Here is a 21,513-nt window from a genome sequence, read left to right as displayed (position 1 = left end):
GTCGCAATAAAATTGGGTCCCGTGGAGCCACGCCCATTTCATTCCAGGGGCCTTAGTTTAGGAGGCACTTGTTCCCGAAATGTGACAACGTACATTTTAGAGTTTCACTTAAAGAGCTGACACTCGAGACATTCCCTGATCGGTCCCAACTGGTCTGAACCGGCTGTGATGACTGTAGCCCAGATTAGCAGAGTATGACATCACTTCCGGCAAAGCTATGGCGCAACACCAGGATCAACCCTGGGCCGACCTGCTGGTCTGAGTGGAGGCGCTGCCTTGAAAACCACGTCAACTATGTAACAATCAAGTCCCTGAACTCCGCCGTCGGCCGCCTGATCTGAAACAAAACCAGTTACCTGGCTTCCCTGACACCAATCTTACAGACCCTCCTCGGGATTTTTAACTGAGATGTTGTCACTGCAGCTAAAGAGTGAAACACAGTATCCAGACTCCACATCCCAGACCACCGGCCCTGTCTTTCTCAGCCTGACTAGTGCACCCGGCACGGGCCCTCTGGGTCCATCTGCGTTGTTGCGGAAGCAGGGTTTCCCTCTTTGGGGCTGCGGAACATTCCACTGTCCATCTGCACGCTTCCTGCTCCACTCATCTAGAAACAAAAGAAACAGCCCTGGGGGTGTGGGCCTGGCTTGGCTGGAACGGGTTCCATTCTCCAGGGCACATCCCGGGTTTCAGGGTAAATAGCGCCCCACCATCGGGCAGCATAGGAGAGGTGACTAGTCATTCGTTCATTCATTCCTTCATTCTCCCTCTCTGTCTCTCTCAACCAGGGGACATATTCTTGGATGAGGATTAAAAAAAAACACTCATAAAAACAAATACCAGCCCTGGCTGGTGTAGCTCAGTGGATTGAACATGGGCCTGCAAACCAGAGGATCGTACTTCGATTCCCAGTCAGGGCACATGCCTGGGTTGCAGGCCGTTCCCTTCAGGGGACGCAGGAAATGTGAGGTGTGAGGACGTCGGATGAGCCCTGACCGCTGCGGCGTGGTTGGGCGTTGTTCTGCCAGGTGAAGTCGCTGGTTAGATTCCTGGTCAGGGCACAGGCCTGGGTTGTAGGTTGGGGGTGCACAAGAGGCAACTGACCAATGTTTCTTCTTTTCTCCCTCCCTTCCCCTCTCTCTAAAAACAGACAAAAAAAATTTTTTAATGTTGAGTCCCTATATTGTATATCTGGAACCAATATGACCAACACAAGCGAATTTGAACCAAAACCAAAATTTTCTAGAAAGTAGATTTAAGAGCACATTCAGAAGTGAATTTCTTTCTAGAACTGAGCTTTTATTTCCAAGGCCCTAAGTCCAGACGGCAGGGCCCTGAGTGACCCTGTGTCCAGCAGGCCGTCCTGCCCCCCCAACAGAGTGGGCTTTCCAACCCAAACCGACACCTAATGTCACTGTCCCTCGCGGCTCCTTTCAATTCCAACCACAGCTGAGACTGGATTTGCATCACAATGGAACCCAACCTGAAGGAGCCCAAGGACCTGGGTCCCCAGGCTAGCTGGTGACCACTGGGAGCTGTCCCATTCAGAGGAAGCAGCTGTGGCAGGAGTGTCACCCATGCGAGAGCCCCCTCCTGCGTTTTATTTTTTTTTAAATATTTTATTTATTTATCTTTTAGAAGGGAAGGGAAGGGAAGGACAGAGGGAGAAATATCAATGTATGGTTGCCTCTCGTATGTCCCCCGCTGGGAACCGGCCTGCAACCCAGGCACGTGCCCCGACTGGGAATCGAACTGCAATACTCTGCTTCACAGTCCTGCACTCAATCCACTGAGCTACACCAGCCAGGGCCCCCCTCCTGCGTTTTAAATCACAAACCGGATGAGGCAAGGACAGCTGCCCCCGCCCCCAACGAGGCTTCGGGGCAGGGCAGGCTTCACCCTCGCCTTCCTTGATTTCCCTTCCTCTGCCCCCGTGAGATTTCTGCTTCAGTGTCGACAGCCCTTGGCTGTACGTCAAGGACAGTGGGGGTACAGGGGTCACATTCTCTGACACTATGAAGTGTCAGGAGCAAGAGACACCTTACATTCCAGTGAGAGAAGACACAAGGAAAAGGAGACACCATGGCCACCCTGTCTCACCAGGCCCTGGAGTGGCACCTGCAGAAACGGCTCCCCGTTGGCCCCCCGGGAGGGTGACACCCCACAGGCTTCGGGAACGAAAGGCCAGGTCCTAGGAAGCACAGGAGGAGCAGCTTCCCGCCGCCCAGCGGTGGGACCCCCTGAGGCGGGGGGAGGCCCTGTGTGCCGGGGGAGGCCAGACTTGCCACGTGCAGCCGGTCACACTTACCGGGGACCACGCAGGGCTCCGTGATCATGGGGTGACTGCAGCTGGGAGGGGCTAGAAATACTAACAATAGATTTCACTTTTCTGAATTAGCCCTTTTCTGAATCACTGTTCATCAGGTGTCACTGAAGACAAGACGTGAGCGCAGAAAGTCTGCGCGTTTGGGGGAGCCCCGTTTCACCGGGGAGCACTGTGTCCCTGTGGACCCTACCCACGAGGCGCCGAGCCCGGCAGCCAGCGGTGAGCAAGCCAAACGCCCACTGTCCCCGAGACCGAGTGCCTGCCTTCCACCAAGGGGCCACGGAGAAGCTCTGGGCACCCCCCGAACATCATTTTTAGCCTGACTGACTTGAACACGGTTAAACTAGTTCACTGGGTGTGCATGTCTGTGCACATGTGTTCCCATGTGCAGGTTGGGGTGAAGCCGGTCTCTAGACCACAGCCCTGGTTTCTTTTGTGGACGCGCCCTCTGGTGGCCACTGGAGAGACTGCATGGTGAGACACACCCTGCTCACGCAGGCTGGTCTGTCAGTCCTCGGTGCTGGTTTTGTATCAAGACCCTGGGGTTTGTAGGTTTGTTTGTTTGTTTGCAAACAGCCCTGGCTGGTGTGGCTCAGTGGACTGAACACTGGCCTGTGAACCAAAAGGTCGCAGGTTCAATTCGCAGTCAGGGCACATGCCTGGGTTTTGGGCCAGGTCCCCAGTAGGGGGCGCACAAGAGGCAACCACACAGGGATGTTTCTCTCTCTCTCTCTCTCCCTCCCTTCCCCTCTCTCTAAAGATAAATAAATAAAATCTTTAAAAAGTTCCCTCTCACGGGGGGTGGGATGGGATGGGAGTAATTGAGAACTGTACTTGAAAAATAATTAAATAAATAAAAAATAAATAAGAAGTTCCCTCTCACTACAGAGCTATAAGGAAGTTTTTCAGAAAATACTTCATTGCACGTTTGACAGTTGGACACTGAAGAATCCCAGCTCGATATCTGAGAGCACGGCCCCCAGGCCAAGGCGGGGCTGGCCTCTAGGGCTCACGTTCACGGCACAGGCGCCCGGCCAGGGTCCGGACTACAGAGGCCCAGATGTGGCAGGAAAAGGTGTCCATCTGTCACCGGGACAGGGGAGGGTGACGAAGATGACAGGCGTCCTGAAAGTGCCCCCTCTTCAGCAACATGTCACTGTGGGGAAAGCTGGGGGGGGGGTGGTTCCAGCAACCTGCTCACTCCCCCAGGGCCCAGCCCCAGTGGTGCAGTGCGTCGTGGGTGTGCGCAGGGCGTGACAGGCTTGCACACACTGCCTGGGACAGGGCACCAGCAGGAGCAGACCCGGCTGGGGGACAAGCATCGGGGGCACTGGCACAGAGCGCGGGCCGGCGGCAGGGGAGGCCAGACTTGCCAGCCCCAAACCAGGAGGTCTGTGCAGATGCTGCCGTTCTGCGGCCGAGAGGGACCGGGTCCAGGCGTGAGGGAGCAGGCGCCCGGGCCGTGGCTCGGGCCCCACCTCCCCTTAAGGCTTGGGGACGTAGGCGCCCTGTGTTCCACACTGTGGACAGATGGGGACAGCCCGGCTCAGGGACCGGAGAGCCATGGTCAGGGGCCCACACACCTTCCCACCCCCAGGCACAGACCCCACTCTCTGGCCCAGCACCTGGGCCGACCTGGTTGGGGCGAGGGCAGTGAAGGACACAGTGAAGGACAGGGTCCCAGGCTGAAGGGACAGGCAGCACCTCTGAGGCGTGGGCAGCAGACCAGGGGACCCCACCTGGGTCCCCCAGACCCTGGACCCCTGCGAGCCCAGCCCTGGGGCCCCGAACCCGCCGGCCAGTTGCGACACCAAGTGTTCAATTTGCTGTCTCGGAAACAGGAAGGCTCACGGTGCTGGGCCACCCAGGGCCCCGCGTGTCACCGGGCAGTCAGAGGCTCAGTCCCTTTCCTGCCACAAAAGCCGAATTCTGTCTGCTCACTGAACACGGTGGGCCGGGCGCACCCTGTAACCCCCAGGAGTGGGGCGGGGCCATGGTCAGCTGTGCCCGTGGTACAGAGGCTGGGGGTGGGGGCGCTGGGTCTTGGCAGCAGGACCGGCCTGAGGGAGCGGCCACAGCGCGGACATCCGTGACGTCCCCACTGCCCAGGGACCATGACGCTGCCAGGGAGGTGCTGCCCAAGCCCCTGACAACCGCCCTCACCTGGGAGGCCTCAGGAAGCGCCTGGGGGTTCAGTCAAGTCCTGGTGACACCCTCACCTTCACACGAGTCTGAGAAGCCGGCTGGCCAGTCGCTCACTCAGTCGCTCACTGGCTCACAGGCCGCCGGGCAGAGGCAGCAGCCATACCCACTCCAGGAAGCCAAAGAGCCTTACCGGCCGCTGCACCCTGGGGGCCCACACAGCACATGCACTGTGACCCCGGAGAGCCACGAAGACTGGGACCTGCTGAGGGGACCATGGGAATAAAAATGGGACAGTGGGGGCACCAGGGGCTACAGCACACAAGTGTCCCCCGGGGGACCCTCTATAGGTGGCCAGTGACCAGGGGACCAGTGAGAGCTGGAGAGGGAAGGAAGGACGCGGATCTGAGCCAAGGGGCACCCGGTGAGGAGCAGGGCAGCTTCCGGTCGGCCCGCACCCACCCCGGAGCTTTGATACCAGGGGCCCTGGTGGGGATCTGCTGGGTGGCTGAGACCCCTGCATCCACCCCACTCTGCCCAGGCAGCTGGGGGGGCAACGGGACGGCCCCCCAGGCCCTTGGAGACAGAGGCAGAAACAGAGCACCTGGGCCCCCGCCGGCTGAGAGGACCAGGGGGTGTGACCATCGACCACACGGGGGCCTGTCCCTGGCCCCTGCTGTCGGGGTCCCAGTTTCGAGGGGATGAGGGCAGCGCAGGGGCTGTGGGTGCCACTTCCAGTGAAGTGTGAGCAGGTCGAACGAATGTTCCCGAGTGTGGGTCTGCGGTGAGCCCTGCGGTCCTGAGTCCTCTCAGAGTGTGGAGGGGCGAGGACCCCTCCCCGACCCACCTCCCAGCTGCCCCAGGGGCCCCACGGGGCTGCAAGGCCGCCCCACCCCCTGCAAGCCAGGCAGGCGTGGTTCTGCCTGCTCCTCACCTGTGGGGTCAAGTGAGGCCCCTGCTCTTGGGGACAGTCGTGACCCTGACACCCCGACCCAAACACGGCGCCTGTGCGGCCCAGCCCACAGACGGCGAGGGGCAGGTTCTGTGACATGTCCTTCCTGCCCACCGACCCATCCACCCCAGGTCCCCACAGAGGTGACAGGGTGGTGTGTCCCCTCCCCACAGAGGCGGGAGCAGACCTGCCCCTGCCCCGTGCCCCCCTGGCTGCAGGTTCACATGTGTGTTCAGCCGCCTTCAGGACACGTCACTGCACGGCCTACAGCTCGCAGTCCAGCCCTTCGGCCTGACATCGCTTGACCTCTCGTGACCGAAATGACGCAGAACCACTTTCACTTACAGGCCCACAGGGGGGCGCCTCCCGGTGCCCGAAATGATGGCACGAGAGCCGCGAGGTGACACTCACACTTTATTCACGTCAGCCTGTTCCCACAGCGAGCACCAGACCTGGGGCCGCGTCCTGTGGGCGCGCCTGCCCACAAAGCGCGCCCTCCAGACATGGTCACACGCGTCGGGCAAAGGCCTGGGCGCTGCGCCAAAGCTTCCCAGCCTCCACACCGGGGGCTCGATTGCTGGCATTTTCACGTTGCACCACACCTTTCGCCGCCCCTTTTCCATGAGGACAAGGGGAAGGCAAGCGAGGGGCGGGCTCGGGCATCAGCGGGAGCGGCAGGTCAGGGCCGCACTTGGGCGGCGAAGGGTGAAGCAGCAGCGCATGCAAAGCAGCCGCTGCAGAGGGCACGGGGTCGCCAGAGCAGGAGCCCGGGGCACACGCGTGTGCGTGTGAGTGCGCGTGCTGACAGCGCCGCCCCGTCCGGGCAGGACCTCAACTCAGAGACAGGGGCCTCTCCGAACGAGCTCGGGGGAATGCCGTCACGTGCTGGACAGAACCCTGTGGGTCCAGGACAGAAGTTGAGATGAGCGAAAACTGGCCCCCTGAGGTCCCCTGGACGGCGTGGAGGGGACCGGGCTGAAGCATGGCCCTGAGAGGCGCCCGCCGGGCCTGGCTCGGCTGGGAAGTGTGTCACCTGTGAGTCACCTACACGTGCCGCCTCTGGTCACCAGAACTGCGCTGCCACAGGCAGGAGCGCCGCTGCGAGCGTACGGATACCCGGCCTGTCTGAGCCTCGACGCCATGCCACTAACGCTACAGCTACATCGGGAGTTGGCACCGCGGTGTCGTCGAGGGGGAGGACGGGGAGGACGGGGAGGGCCGCAACCACGCTGCAGGGAGCAGTCTCGGCGCCGGGGAACAAGGCCGCGCCTCCACCTTGCAGTCGCCGTGCCCTTGGCGCCCGGTGCCGGGGACAGGTGTGTCTGGGCCCGCGCGGCGACACCCTACCTAGCGCGCGCACACTGCCCGGCGCAGCGGCGCGGCCCCGTGCTCAGGGGCGGCCCTTGGTCGGCTTCTTCTTCTTGGACTCCTCCTTGTGCTTCTGCTTCCTCCTCTTGCCGCCTTCCTTGAGTCCTACGGAGACACGGCTTGTGAGACACTGCACGGGGACAGCGGGTCCCCCCGTGTCCTGGCCACCCCCGTGCCCACGACCCACACGGCACGCGACAGCCACACACCTGCCCACGCGCACCTGCGGCTTCTGTGACTTGCACTGACTGTGTGCGAGGGTCCGCGGGGCACCCGCCCCACCGCCTTGCACAACCCCCATTCCCACCCGGCAGGGGCGCACCCTGTCCCCTGGCATCGCCAGGTCTGCGGGACGGGGCCCACCCCCCACTCCGTCCCAGGCAGGCAGAGTCAGCCTGTGCTGCTGGAGGCTGCAGGACACACAGGGAATGCCCGCTCTCCCTCTGGGCTCCAGCTGCGGCTGCGCTGAGTCGGCGTGGCCTATGAGGAGGGGGCAGGGGCTCCTGGGCAGCACACAGGCAGGGTGGAGTCGAGGTGAGAAAAGCTCAGTTTAAAGGGCCTGAACTGGAACCAGTCCCTAGGCCTGCTGACCGGCCTCCTGAAAGCACCCATGAGGTTTTGTGGTACCAAGCGATGTTTTACAGCGTCACCTCCAGTCCTGACCCTCCTCCCCGGTCCACGGGAGGGACTCAGCTCACTGAATCACCGTCGCACGGGTCCCCACAGCACACCCCCCTAACACAGGCCCCACGCCTGGTAATGCCCGCTGCCCACCTGCCACCAGGTGGGAGGCCTCGGCCAGCACCCCCGAGATCTGGCCAGGCCGGCCCGCCTTCCCGAGGGCCAAGCCCCCACTGCCACCGAGCAGCAAGGTGCCCCAGCTGCCGAGGCCGGGCCATCCAAGCCACGTGCTCAGGAAGTCTGCTGGCGGTTTGAGTGGGGGGGGAGCAGAGGGCTGCGCCCGGCAGAGGCCACGGCACAGGCCAGTGAGGGCGAGACGTTCCCAATGCCAGCCCCGCGGTGACGCCAGGGGACCTGGGGCTGGGACAGAGGGAGACGACACCCTCCCGGGTCACAGACACGGGCCCAGACTGTTGGGGAACGACGTGCCTTGTGTCCGACACCAGACGGGATCACAGGCAGCAAGAGGTGACACCATGTGGGCCATGGCTGGTGGCTGGACCCTCCTGGGTCCTTTTTCATTGAGAAAACCTGGACCGAGTCCCAGCTGCCATGACAGGGGCAGGCGAGGAGGGGCAGGCTTCCCAGGGGTGGGTGGGCCCAGGGAACACAGAGACGAGGAGATGGCACCCCCCCTTCCCACTCTTCCCGAACAGGCTTCCCGCCCCAGGCCGGGGGCTGAGGCTGATGCTGAGGGAAACAGCCCCGGCTGGGGTGGCTCAGTGGGCAGAGTGCCCACCTGCAGACCAAAGGGTCGCTGGTGCATTCCCAGTCAGGCACAGGCCTGGGTTGCGGGCCAGGTCCCCAGGTGGGGGCGCATGAGAGGCAACCACACACGGATGTTTCTCTCCCTCTCTTTCTCCCTCCCTTCCCCCCTCTCTAAAAACAAAACCCAGGGAAATGACCTCACACAGACTGAAGACCTCAGTGACAAGACAGAGGCTGCTGCAACGCACCAGGGCGGCTGCACACCTCCCCCCGGCAGGTGACCGCCTCCTGCCCCCCAGACATGACGGAGACACGCTGCCCAGCACCAACTGGCGGCTCAGGGAGCGAGGCAGCAGCCCGTGCAGAGCCTTCAGAGTTCCTTCCAAGTCACGCAGGGAACAAACGTCTGATGAAAACTGTCCCCACAACTCCAGCAGCCAGGCCCACAACTGCCTTCCTGTCACGTCTCAGCTAGGTGCTGGGAGGAGGGCCAGCGTCTGGGTGGCGCTGAACCGGCATGAGCTCTGCGGTGATCGACAAATGGACTCCGGTCCAAGAGCCTGCAGCCCCTTCCAAAGGCCGTGCGGCCGCCTCTTGTACATAATAACCCGGAACTCCCTGAAAATGCCACGCCTCCGTCCCCTGGGACTGTGCCTGCGGCCCCCAGGGCCCCACGCCCAAGCGGCCCCTCACAGAAGCCGACTCTGCCCACGGCAGCTGTGGCGTCTCCGCGGGAAACGCAGACCGGCAGACAGGCTAGTCCCTGCCCCTCAGCAGCACAGCGCAGCCGGCGTCAGTCCCCCGACCAGGGGCGCAGCAGGCAGGTGCCGCCGGCGTGGGGAAGGAGAGCTCCGGCTGGACGCCACAGCTCACTCCCGAGTTCGTTCCCAGCAGGAGGCGCTCTGACTTCCCTCCCTGCCCCTGCGCCCGCAGGGAGCTCCGACCCTTCCCAGTGTTCAACTCATCGGCTGCTGGGGCTGGGCGCGCAGACCTGCCTCCCGCGTCAGAATAATGCAGGTGGGCCCTGGCCACCGAGGCGCGATGGGGCGCGCGACGTCCCGCAAAAAGCGAAAAAAGGTCACTGGTTGATTCCCGGTCAGGGCAGACACCCAGTCCCCGGTTGGGGCTCACGCCAGAGGCAACCAATGCACATTTCTTTCTCCCTTTCTTAAAAGGAAGCAAGCAGAACTTTTACGGGATTAGAATTTAAGGCAGCAGCATCTTAAGAAACCAAATGCCTGCAACCGATGCCTGCGCCCCTGTCACCGGCCACCCGCGCAGACCGCCCGGGCCCTGCCGCCGCGCCCGGTGCTCACACACAGGGGTCACCAACGGGGAACTGCTCACGGCAGCGGCGCGTCGGGCACTCGGGCGGCCTGTCGCCCCAACACTCAGCCTTCACCTCAGGTCCTCACTTTCAGAGCTGCCCAGCTCCCCAGGCACCTGGCGCACCTGGGACCAGCGGCCGGCCACGCCACAGAAGCACAACGCCTGACGCCGTGGCAACCAAGTGCCTCACACGCGCTGCTCTTTAAGGAAAATTACCCGAGATATGGCATCACCCGTGCCCGCTGGCAAGGCGAGCAGGCCACACCAGAGCCCACGGAGCAGGACGCGGCTGCAGAGGGCCACCCGCAGACCAGGTGTCCTCGCCCGGCGGGCAGGGACAGCTCACAACCCAACTGTCTCTTCTTCCCTGTTCTCGCTTCCCTGCCTGTCTCTTGACTCTTCCTTCAGGGCGGCTCCAATGGGGACACAGGACTGTTGTCTCCGACACAAGCACACTGAGGGGAACCTCGTCTCGCTCCCTGGTGACTTCACACTGATGACGAGAAAAGTGGGACTCCCACGGCGTTTCGAAAACGCTCTGGACAGTGCTCCAGGGTCCTGGGGTGCGGGGCTGGCTGCCCCCCCCTCCAGCCACAGGACCGGGACAACGTGGCCTGCCCTGTGAGAACCCACACCGAATTGGTAACACTGTCCCCACTCGGTCATGGGACCCGGAAGGGACCCAGTGGTGGAAACCGACAAAAACAGGCCATTTCGTAGAGGAGTCACTTTTGGCCTTTTCTGCTGATTCTCACCTTCCCAGGAGGGGACGAGCGTCCCTCACTCAACAGGCACCACCTGGAGTGGCAGCCTAGTGCCGGCCTCAGCACACGGCTGCTGAGTCCAGCTGAGCTGGCGCCGGGCCGGCCCGGAAGGCACCCCTCACGCCTGGAGCTGGGACATCCCGACGCAGCTGGCAAAACCCCGTCCAACGGGGCCTGTTCGGGGAAACCGGGCCCCACCCAGCCTGCCCGGCCCACTGGGCTCCAGGAGGGGACAGCAGGTGCAGGGTGGCCAGGTCCTTCCTGAGCCCCACGCCTGGCAGCTGCCAGCTCTGCACCCACTGCACAGAAAAGGCTCATGTCCCCAGCGGCCTGGCCGTGGCCGAAGCCCCAGGACACCCTCTGTGGGTGGACGGCGTGTCTCCTTCTGTCCCAGCAGGTGCCTCTCCTGTATCTGACAGGGGCCAGAAGGGGCTTCGAGAGACTGGTTTCCAACAGAGGGTTCCGGGAGGTGAACTCAGTTCTCAGACAGCCCTGCTTTGCCCTCAGTCCACGGAGTCGACCTCATGACGCCACTGGACCCGGAGGACCGAGGATGGAGCGCTCCCTCCAACACACGGCCTGAGACACGGAACTCAGAGACCCACAGTGATCAAAACCACAAGCACAGCCACACCCTCAGAGCCCATCCAGAACCTCCTACAGGGAAAGGCCGGCTGGGCCCTGCCGTGCATTGCCGGTCTGGACCCTGACCGAGGCTGGAAAGGCTGCTGGGCCCCCGGAGGGTAGGGGCTCTGCCGCCATCTCACCGACACAGGGACCCACCCAGGACAGCTGTCCTGTCTCACCTCTCACCAAGCTTGAGTGCAGGCAGGAAGGGCAGAAAAAGCAGCACAGCCTGCCCTGGCTGGTGTGGCTCAGTGGACTGAACACTGGCCTTCAAACTGAAGGGTCGCCGGTTCAATTCCCAGTCAGGGCACACACCTGGGTTACAGACCAGGCACCCAGGAGGGGGTGCGCAAGAGGCAACCTCACACGGGCGTTTCTCCCTCTCTTTCGCCCTCCCCTCTCAAAATGGGTAAATAAAATCTTTTTTTAAAAAAAGAAAATGCAAGGCCCCTCAGCACTGAGGCCACCCAGAGCGTGCTGAGAAGCCTGGCACCCACCCCGTTTGGCCCAGGAGACCTCGAGCACCGAGCAGAACCTACCAAAGGGGCATTTAAGGTGAAGGCAGCGCCTGTGGTCTGTGCCCAAGACAACACACGTCATACCGTCACAGAAGGCTGGCACCCCGGTTTAATCATGGGGGACTTCCCAGCAGGCACCCCCCACCCCGCACGGCCCGCTGCCCGGCCACGGCACCCGCCCTCAGGTCAGGACACAGCAGCAGATCAGTGGCCTCTGTCCTTGCGGGCCGGGGGCGGCCGGCGGTGTGTCCCTCTGCACACCTGCCAGCACAGAGGGGTCCCAGTGGCTGCTGGGCCGGTGGCGGCCAGGGTCCTCCTCCTCCTCGCTGACGTAGGGAGGGGACGGGTGCTTGGGCTGCGGGGCGGGCTTGTGGGCTTTCAGCGGGCGGGCGCTGGTACTGGCGGGCTGTGCGGGAAGCGCGGGCTGGCCCCTGAGCCGGCACGCTTCCAGGAAGGCTGCTTCGTCGGCCACACCTGCAAGGACAGACGGAGACAGCCGTGAGCGCCCCAGCTGGCCGGCGCCACGCTCGACCCAGAGCCAGCAGAGGTCACCGGCACTGTGGGTCTGAACACCCCCCAGCCTGGAGAGCACGGCAGCGTGGGAATACCCTCTCCCGACCCCGAGGGCATGTGGCTGACTTGTGCGTGCCACCTGGTGAAGCCCATGGAGACTGGAGCCCTGGTGACCAGGCCGCCGTCAGCATCGACCCTGAGGTCCACCCTGGACAAGGCTGCGGTCCACCTCCGGCCTCATCCTCGGGCAGCACCGCCCGTCCACCCAGCGCTCGATGGGCTTGGGGGTGGAGGTGCAGCCCACGCGTTCACAGGCCCAGAACCCACGTACCCGCCTGTCACAGTGGACACGTGTGCACGGGGCAACCCTCACCTCGCCCAAGGCCAAGCTCCCAGGGGTCTGGTGGAAACCAGGCGTCGGGCGCACTTGGGGGACCCCAGGAAGCTCGCAAGGACACAAAGGGTCGTTTTCGCTGATTTGTGAGGCCTCCTCTTCAGGGCGGGTGACGAAGTCGCACTGCCCCCCCAAGTGTGGACGGAGGCAGGGAGGCCACCGCAGCGGCCCCCACACTGGCTGCCCCGCCTCCCCCATACCCACCAGCCAGGAACCGTTTGCTGGGGACACTCCCGCAAGGAGACGTTGGGAGCTGGGCCCTGGGGGTGTTCCCCATCAGAACTGCTTCCACACCACACGTCTGGAGGGGCCGGGAAGGGCTTGGGGTGGCCGCCCTCCACCTCCTCCCCCAAGCCCGCCACCACGAGGCAGGGAGCTGCAGACACCCCCGGGGCCCAGGCCCCGAGGCCCTTTCTGCAGAAGAGAGGCGATTTCCGACTCGGGAGTCTCTGGGTCTGAGCTCAGCACGGAGCAGAGGGGGCGGTGACACAGCGTGGGGGATGTCCGGTGCACAGTCACCTGCTCACTTACCTCAGCCACAGGGCTCCTGCCCTCAGGTGGGCTCAGGAGCCAGGCGACCCCGAGGCCCTCCAGCCACAGAGGGCCACCGTCCCCGAGAGCCCGAGTCCTGCACAGGAGCGCCGGGAACGTGGCGCAGGCCAGGTGACAGCAGTGTCCACAGGGCCCAGAACCCGGGTGGGGGATGTCCCGCGGGACAACGCGCAGGCTCCGTGGGGCTGCACGTCTGCCTGGACGCAGTCTGTTGTCCAGAGGAGCCGCGCCCCGGGAGCCTGGGAGCCGGCTGTGCCATCACCGGTCCCTTCACTCAGCCACCGACCTGCAGGCCAGGACCATGCTCCCACGGCCTCTGCCGCCCGGTGAGGGGGCAGCCCAAGAGGCCCGGCCCGGAGACTGGACACCCAAAAGCCAGACAGACCGTCTCCACGTACCTGCCCCTGGAGGGACAGCCACCAGGGCGCTCTCCCCGCTGCAGAGCGCCGGGCCTGGGCACCCACAGCGGTGGCAGCGAGGGCAGGGGTGGGACGGGCCCTCCTGGAGCCCCCGCACTCTCACACGATGGAGGAAACACAGCGCCCAGCGTGTCCCTGAATTACCCGCATGCCCCCCACTGTGAGCCCCAGGGTCCCCGGTCAGGAGCAGGGTCCATCCGTAGGGCTCCCGCGTAACTCTGGTGTCTCAGGACCAGCAAGAACCGCTTGGGGGAGGAAATGGCACGATCACGTCTGTCCCTGACCCCAAGCCCTGCTGGACACTGCACGGGGCCACACGGACCCACACAGTGGCCTGCATCCGCCGTGGGCTCACATGACAGGTGGCTGCCACCCCCAGGGTGACTGAGATGTAGGTGACACCCACTGAGGTGGGAGAAAAGGGCCTTAAGAAGGACAACCCTGACACTGGTACATCATTTCCAGTGTCTGTGGCCACTAACCCACCCCCACAGTGGTGCCGTGGCCCCGACTGGGCCCTGAGCGGGGATAGACCACCCCACAGCTCCCAAGCAGAAGTGAGGGGCCTGCAGGGACAGGGACGTTGTGTCTCACCCACAGCGCCTGGGTCACACCGAGGTGCTGGTCTTTCGACTCCACTCACAGCCCGGCACGGACCGTGTGTGAAGGCCCCAGGGACGCCCCCATCACTGCCCACAGACCCCTCGGGCCTCATCAAGGACTGGGGCTGCCAGACCTGTCCCCCGGGGGGCTGGGAGGAGCCTCCGCACCAGGCCCTCCCAGTGTCGGGGCTGAGCCGCACGTGGAGCGCACACGGCGCAAGGGCTGTGGGAGCCGCAGGCGAACCACCGAGATGCTCCAGGGCAGACATCTGTCCAGGTCTGGGTAACAAGCACCGGGGACCCGCCACTGCCCTGGAATAAACGCCCTTGGCAGAAAGCCCCCTCGGTCCCACGGGACCGGGCCCGCAGACTGACGGACTGCAACCCCAGGCCCTGGAGGGGCGCGGCTCTCCTCCAGATCCCCAACGGAGCCCTCGCTCCCTCCAACCTTCACCTTCGCGTCTGTGCAGTGGGAACAAGCCCCAGTCACCAAATTTGATGGGGGGAAGACCCCAAGAACATTCTGGGGGGACAGAGGTCCCCTTAAAAGGCGCACTCACAGGTAAGGGGCTATGACCCCAGACACAGCCCGGAGGAGCCAGACAGAGGACTGGCCCGACGCGCCGCCCCCAGAAGGTTCTTTATGCCTCCACACCAAGCACCCCTGGGCTCACCCAGGGCTACTGCATGGGGGTCAGCTCACAGGGAGGGCCCTCCCAGCAGTTCCTTCCCCTTGAGACCCCCGGCCAAGGAAGAGAGAGGAGAGGGCCCCATCTATCAGAACCCTGTTAACTTCACGAAGCCTGTCCGGGAAGGACAGGAGCACCCCAGGGTCCTTGTGACCCCAGGAACCCCGAAAAGCCCATCATCAGCGCAACCCGTTCCAGCATTATGGCAGAAACCCCCCCACAACCACAGCCACAAGCCACACCACTGTCGGGAGCCGACCAGCACCCGTCCCTCGACAAGGTCAGGACGGTTGAGATGCATCTGCCAGGCAGAGGCCACTGTGGCTGGATTTCCCGTCTCTCTCTCCTCACATGGTCATTTTGGTGACCAACAGGTGGTGGGACCATTAGACACCTGTGTTCCAGGTTCCCTGATGTGCATAATTCCAACGAAGTTTACAAAATAATTTCTTGACCAGAGAACGAAGTCCCCCCTAACGAAGTAGCCCCTGAACGTCCAGAGGTTGATGAGTCACAGCCCCTCCTTTACCTTGACTAGAATGTGTATTAATTCGAATCAGGCAAAGAAGCAGGAGAAGCTGGTTAGCTGCAACAAACTGAGCAGGTAGAAACAGTTACCAAGGAGCCAGAGTCCATAGTGCATAAAGAAACATCTCAGACAGAAAGACAGCGAAGTTAGACATCACGAAGGCCTTATAATGAATTTCCTAACCTCTGCTCGGTCTAGCGTACCTTTTGCCCCATGTCAAACTCTGAGAACTTTAATAAAATAATTAGACATTCAAACTCTGTACATAGAGCCATTTCTAGTTATCTGATTAATGGTTCTCCTGGTCAAAACAACTTTTAACATAACTGAAACTATAGAAATTCTTGTACTTTTCCTGGTTCCCTCTGTATTGGTTTTTCCTGCTTAACTGATCACGCCATCCACCTGTTTAATATTATGCAACAATCTCTATGAAAATAAAGCCTAACTCAGACTCTGAGAGTTCAGTCAGACCCACAGAGGCTGGCTGCTCTCCGGCATCCAGTCGGGTGTCTGGCTCTTCATCAGCCGCCTGCACCATCCATCCTTTGGGGACCCTGAGACCTGCTGAGGCTGGACCCCGGCGCACCACCAAAAAACCACACCCACAACCTCACCACCACACCCACCCCAGCCTCACCCAGCCCCACACCAGCAACTTCACTGCTCAGGACACCAAGAAACCAAGACTCACACCCCACACGGTGCCTCCACGGTGCCTCCGGGAACGGCGGAAACTCCAGGGGTCAACACGGGTGACAGCGCCACCTCTGGGAAAGCTGCAGGCAAGCCCCTGGCACGACACAGAGGCCACACGCGCTGGAAAGTCGGTCACACTGACCCTGCACCTGTGCAGAAGCCAGGGTTTTGGCGTAACTCCTGCCAACCTTTCCCTTTGTGTGAACATGGTGGTTCGTGGAAGCTCTCCACAAAACACCGCGTGCCAGGGCCCGGGCAGGGTCCGTCACCAAGAAGCCATGTTCCAGCAACTGTCACAGTGCTCAGCTGTCGCAGCCGAGGTCGGCGCTTTCCCCGAATGGAGCCTGGCCAGTAACACGCAAATGCAGATGCACCGTGCAGACGTGAACACTTTTCCCAGACGTGCACGAGCCGCGTCCCGGCTGGTCCTCGGTTCTGCCAGCGGGAGCACAGTCGGCCCCACACTTACTCAGGCCCCGAAAGCTGCCCCATTTGAGACTCGCACGGTCCCCACTGCATCACAGCCCAGTGGGCACTGGGACCCCCACGTGGACGTCTTCCTGCTCTCACAGAGCCCAGTGACACGAGGCCAGGGCCCAGCTGAGGGCCCTGCAAACACAGAGGACGCAGAGGAGAAGCAAGAAGGTGTGGGGAGACCAGCAAGTGGCTGTCGGGGCAGCAGAAACCGCAGTGCCACTTGGATGGTGACAGGGGGGCGGACGTGAGGGGAGACGGAGCAACCATCACTGGAGCGACTCCACTCTGGCGACCAGATCCTGGGCATAGGACCAGGGCTGGGGCAGATGCCACCCTGGCCATCACTGCCAGCAGACACAGGCCTAGTTCTCGCCCCAGTCCAGCTGGAGAGGCTCAGTGGGTGGAGCACGGCCAGAGAACCAGTAGGTGGCCAGTTCAATCCCCATAATGGGCACAGGCCTGGGTTGCAGGCTGGGTCCCCAGCAGGGGGCGCCCAAGAGGCAACCAATCTGTGTTTCTCTCCCCCTTCCTTCCTCTGTGAAAATAAACCAAACTTAGAAAAAAAGGACCACTTCTCAATCCACAGGGGGAGGCCCTGGAGTCCAGAGCCACAGCCCCGGGCCGTGTGTGAGGCACGTCTCGCGCACGACGGCGGAGGGCCCACGCCCAGCACCCAGACGGAAGCTGAACAGGCACCTTGCCCAGCGGGACGGACGTTCTGGTCTCCGTGGGGTCACACATTCACAAAACCTCACCCTTCTGCAGATGCAGCTGCACCCACAGAAAAACTCCCCGGCAAGTGCCTTTGCAGCTTCTTCGCCAAGCTCTCCAGACTTTGAAACAGACGTGCTAAACGTCACCTTCTTACAAACCACTTAAACCCAGCACAACGTGCCAAGGGACTCTGGCTCTTACAGTTGTTTGACCGGCAGGGACCCTGCCTGGGTGACCAGCAGGACCGCCGCCATGGCATCTCACGCCATCAACGCCGTCCACCGGGGGCCCAGCACCACGTAACCACGGAGGGACGACTCCCTCCTCCAAAGGGCAGTCCTGTGGGGTTCTCACCACGATCAAAGCTGAGTAACAGCAGCCGATGCCCCTGCAGGGTGTCCAACCTGCACCCCAGGACGGCTGTGAGTACGGCCCAACGCGAAGTCCTACGCTTACTTCAAACACTGAGTTGGGTTTTTTATGATCATGTGTCGCAATGCATTGAATGTGTGTGGCCCAGAGATGCCGAAATTTTGGCTGGGTACCCCTGGAAAGGTTTTAACTGGACCCTGCTATACCCCAGAACCAAGGTGGAGCCCACGCCCCGCCCCCCACAAGGCTGCTTGGAAGCCAGTGCTCCAAGGGCATCCCCAGAGCCACCTGCCGGTCAGGTCCCACCTCCTGGTGTGGAGTGAGCGCATCCTTGAGGGACCCCTCCCCCAGCAAGTCACTGAGGGAGACCCCGTACGCCAATTACTGAGAATTCAACCCCATTTCGGTGGGCCCAGGACAAAACAACCAACCACACAGGAGAATAAAACTTCAATTCCACACCTCACTCAAACACTCCAACTGGATTAAAACTGGACGCAGTGGCTGCATATTTCTAACCAGGGAAGGAAACAGCAGCAGAGCACACGTTTGCCGCGCTGACGTCCCAAACCACAGCTCCCACGGCCACGTGTGGGATGGAAATGGGCCACCAACTCAGCAGAGATGAAAACCGTTCCATCGGTCGAACTAAGTGTGTTAAATTTGCGTTTACGACCACGAGGACGCACGTGAGTGATCTGCAGAAGCACAATTAACAGACACGAACAGAAGCGCTAAGACTCAATGGATACCAGCTGGCGAAGAGGCTTGAGACTCGGAAGTGCGTGTGGGGAGGGGACCGTGCGCCACCGGCCAGTGCTCGGAGCACCTCCAACCGGGAACGCACGCGGGGGGCCTGAGGCGGCTGACCAGACCCTCAGGAACCCCCCAGGCGCACCGTCCCGCTGCGACCACCCGTACCGAACTGACGACAGAGACCGCCCACGGAACCCACCACGCGAGGCAGGTTTCCGAGCCCCTGCCGAGCCGGCAGCACCAAAGTGCCGAGACAAGACGGCCTGGGAACCGGAAAGTGTGCTCACCCAACACCCTCACCTCCCCCAGAGAGTCCAGCTCTGCCCAGGGGGGTCCCCTCTCTACAGGGAGAAGAGAGGGCAAGGCCACAGCAGAAACTGCTACCAGCTCCTGGGGAGCCGACCACCCCTGCCCACAATCACCGTGCGCAATGCGCACCGACATTTACGGCCCAAACTTCCAGGGGAACAACAGCTTTCCTTGAAAATGTTTAAGTGTTTTGTTTTTATTTAGAAACAAAACTTAGATCGTACCCCAGGGTTATTTTTTTGCATGCAAACATCATTCTTGTTTTCAGAGTCACACTCAACACGTAAGCAGAAATCACGAAACATTCACACAGACTGGGAATTAGCGCTACCTACCCACGTGCAATGTGCATCCTCACTTTTACCCCAGAAACTGGGACAAAACAGTGCGCATGACCCAGGGCAGGTACAGTAGGTAGGAGGGGCCTCATTCGAGGTGGCGTCAGCCCGACTAGCTGTTCAGACTAGCTGTTCCCGGCAGGAGTCGCGCCCAGCAGGCTCACCAAGGGGCCGGAACAGGCTCGGAACAGGCTTCCTGGGGTGGGCAGATCTGGCCTGCCCCTCCCTGAGCTGGGTCCCAGGGGCCGTCCCACTCTTCTCCCTACCCAGGCTCACCCTGACCTCGCACGGAGAAGGTAAACCTCTGAGGAGGTCCAGGTACTTGCGTCCAGCTTCCCACCTGGCAGAGAAGCCTCACAGCATGAACGACAGGGAGGCTCTGGCAGAGAAAGTGGAGTCTGTGACACGGGGCACTCACAGCACCTTCCAAGGCCCAGGCGCTCGGGGCCGGCCCGCAGGGGTAAAGTTCTTTACTTGCCCAAGTTCAGCTGCCTCTGGTTACTTAAATTTCCCAACGCTTCACCCGCACAGCTTCTGTGAGACCCTGCAAGGCTTCCACCTGCTCTCAGCAGCACTCACGTTCCGCACGGCCAAGACCGTGCCGAGCGCTGTTCCCACACGCTGCCCCTCGTGGGCCTGCCCAGGCCACAGAAACCTCCCCGCCCCCGGGCCCGCCCCGAACCCATGTCTGAGCAGCCCTCACCCTGCTCCACAACAAAACTGGGCGGGGCAGCTCCCTCACACTCCCCAAGGGGCTGACACCCGCGTTCTCAGGGCCAGGACAGGGTTTACAGACAGAAAACACAGGCAGCGCCATGCCTCCCGCCGCAACGACCGTTCCGTGACATGACCGTGGGTGCTCTGAGCGGGCCCCGAGCGGAGGCCGGAAGGCAGGACAGAAACGGCACCCAATCTTCTCCGCCCAGTGGTCTGTGCCACAAAGCACCCCCCGGACCCAGCACACACAGGGCGGGCGTCTGCACCCCCTCTGCGCACACCCTGTGGACAGTTGGGAAGCGAGCGAGGCCCAGGCAGAGAACCACACAGACGGGGGCTGCGGGCCCCACTCAGGAAAGAATGCACCAAACACATCGCATTTATTTTTTTTAAGCAAGTAACAAAGACCCAATTTACCAGCTTTACTTTTTACACCTACACTTAGCTTTACATATTTAAAACAATAGTCAAAACTTACTAAGTAGCCGGCATCCATGCACAACTAGAAACATCCTCAACTTACAGTGAACCGGAAATGTGTCACCACTGACGCAGTCGCGTCTCTCACTACGACACACGGGAAGCACCGAGATCGCTCGCGTGGAGGGTCCGTCCTGGCCGGGCTAGCTTCCCAGCGGGCTGCCGCACCGCGAGGCAGCAGGCCTGTGCTGGTGTTAGTGCGCGGGGTCGGGCCACCTCGGCTCACGTGTGGTAAAAGCAAAGTGCGTACAGAGATTGACAACAACTTCAAAGACAAGAATGTCCTATCACGTGGTCCCAACGAGAAACTCAAGAGTCTATGACAAGGGGCTCCGGTGAGCTGCGTATAAATACTCTGGGTTAGGTCAGTGACACTGAGGGTCGAGTTCGCGGGGTCTTCAAACCAACGCTCCTGTCAATCCGCAAACGGTGAGCGTTACAGCTAACACGTCTGCTACATGCGTGCGTCGAGTTACTTGTTATCCAAGCGTAGCCGCTGCTCCTTACCATTTATCGTTAAGGACTTGAGCTGGCCGTCTTCTTCAACTTCCACTCTCTCTTCACCGTTCTCGACGATTCTGCAGGACGAGACGCACTTTCACACACCTTGAAGGAGGTGTACACGTAAACACACACACACATCCGAAGCAGTACACCTGCCACAGACCCGCACGGGACCACCGGCCCAGACACCGAAGAGCACGGCTGACGCCGACCCGCCCCCACAGACACACTCTGAGCCCCGCCAACATGGCGGAGGTCGCACTGCCCACGGCACCGCCCTCCCACCGGTCCGAAAGAGCCGCCCAAACTCACCACACGGCCACACGTGGAGAAGGGCTCTGAAGGGAGACTGCTAACACACAACGTTCAACTACATTTACACCCTGGCTGGCGTTGCTCAACGGACTGAACGCCAGCCGGCCTGCGAACCAAAGGGTCGCCAGTTCGATTCCCAGTCAGGGCACAGGCCTGGGTTGTGGGCCAGGTCCCCATTGGGGGCTGCACAAGAAGTAACCGATCAACGTGTCTCTCCTCTCTTCCTCCCGAAAGAGCAATAATAAATAAAGTATTTTTTAAAAAACAAAGATCCCCACTCAGGTACCAGATGGACCTCAACCTGCAGGCCACACGCTGGGGGAGGGAAGAAAGCAGGGAGGCCACCAATCACCACACAACACTCATCACCACACGGCAGGAGGGGGGACATTACCTCTTCGTAGTGATTCTCCTGCCGTTGACCATTTTGGTGGAAGTGGACACGGATTTGAAGCTGCCCATCCCACCACCACCGAACGTCGTGGAGGAGAACGAAGTGAGGCCCCCATGATCTAATGACCCGAAGGACGAAAATCCTACAGGCAATGAAAGGAAAAAGATTAGAGACAAGCATGTCAGGCAATCAGTGCAAAAACCCCCAAGCATCAGAACCTCAAGGCAGGACTCTCACAGGCACGGTGTCGGCTGGGGCAGTGACACCCAGGCTGCGGGGTTGCGGGGTGCGGTCCTCTCAGTGCAGGGCAGGAGCACCCCGGCCC

The 21,513-nt window shown here is 61.6% G+C and overlaps 1 protein-coding gene across 1 annotated transcript in view; it reads right to left on the bottom strand.

The window, feature by feature from the left end:
* Positions 1–6,691: 6,691 nt before the first annotated feature.
* Positions 6,692–21,513, bottom strand: part of DNAJB6 (DnaJ heat shock protein family (Hsp40) member B6) — a 36,699-nt gene continuing 21,877 nt past the window's right edge. Inside the window, exons 7-10 of the mRNA XM_037049517.1 lie at positions 21,189–21,330; positions 20,483–20,553; positions 11,677–11,889; positions 6,692–6,893 (exon numbers count right to left, since the gene is read on the bottom strand). Coding sequence (XP_036905412.1) covers positions 6,811–6,893; positions 11,677–11,889; positions 20,483–20,553; positions 21,189–21,330 — 509 coding nt within the window. The 3' untranslated portion in view covers positions 6,692–6,810. The remainder of the gene's footprint in view (positions 6,894–11,676; positions 11,890–20,482; positions 20,554–21,188; positions 21,331–21,513) is intronic.

The sequence above is a fragment of the Sturnira hondurensis genome, unplaced genomic scaffold, assembly GCF_014824575.4.
Source record: "Sturnira hondurensis isolate 20B ecotype Veracruz unplaced genomic scaffold, ASM1482457v3 Scaffold0006496, whole genome shotgun sequence".
NCBI classification, from domain to species: domain Eukaryota; kingdom Metazoa; phylum Chordata; class Mammalia; order Chiroptera; family Phyllostomidae; genus Sturnira; species Sturnira hondurensis.
The sequence above is the reverse complement of the archived record's forward strand: the minus strand, read 5'-3'. Positions and strand labels throughout refer to the sequence as shown.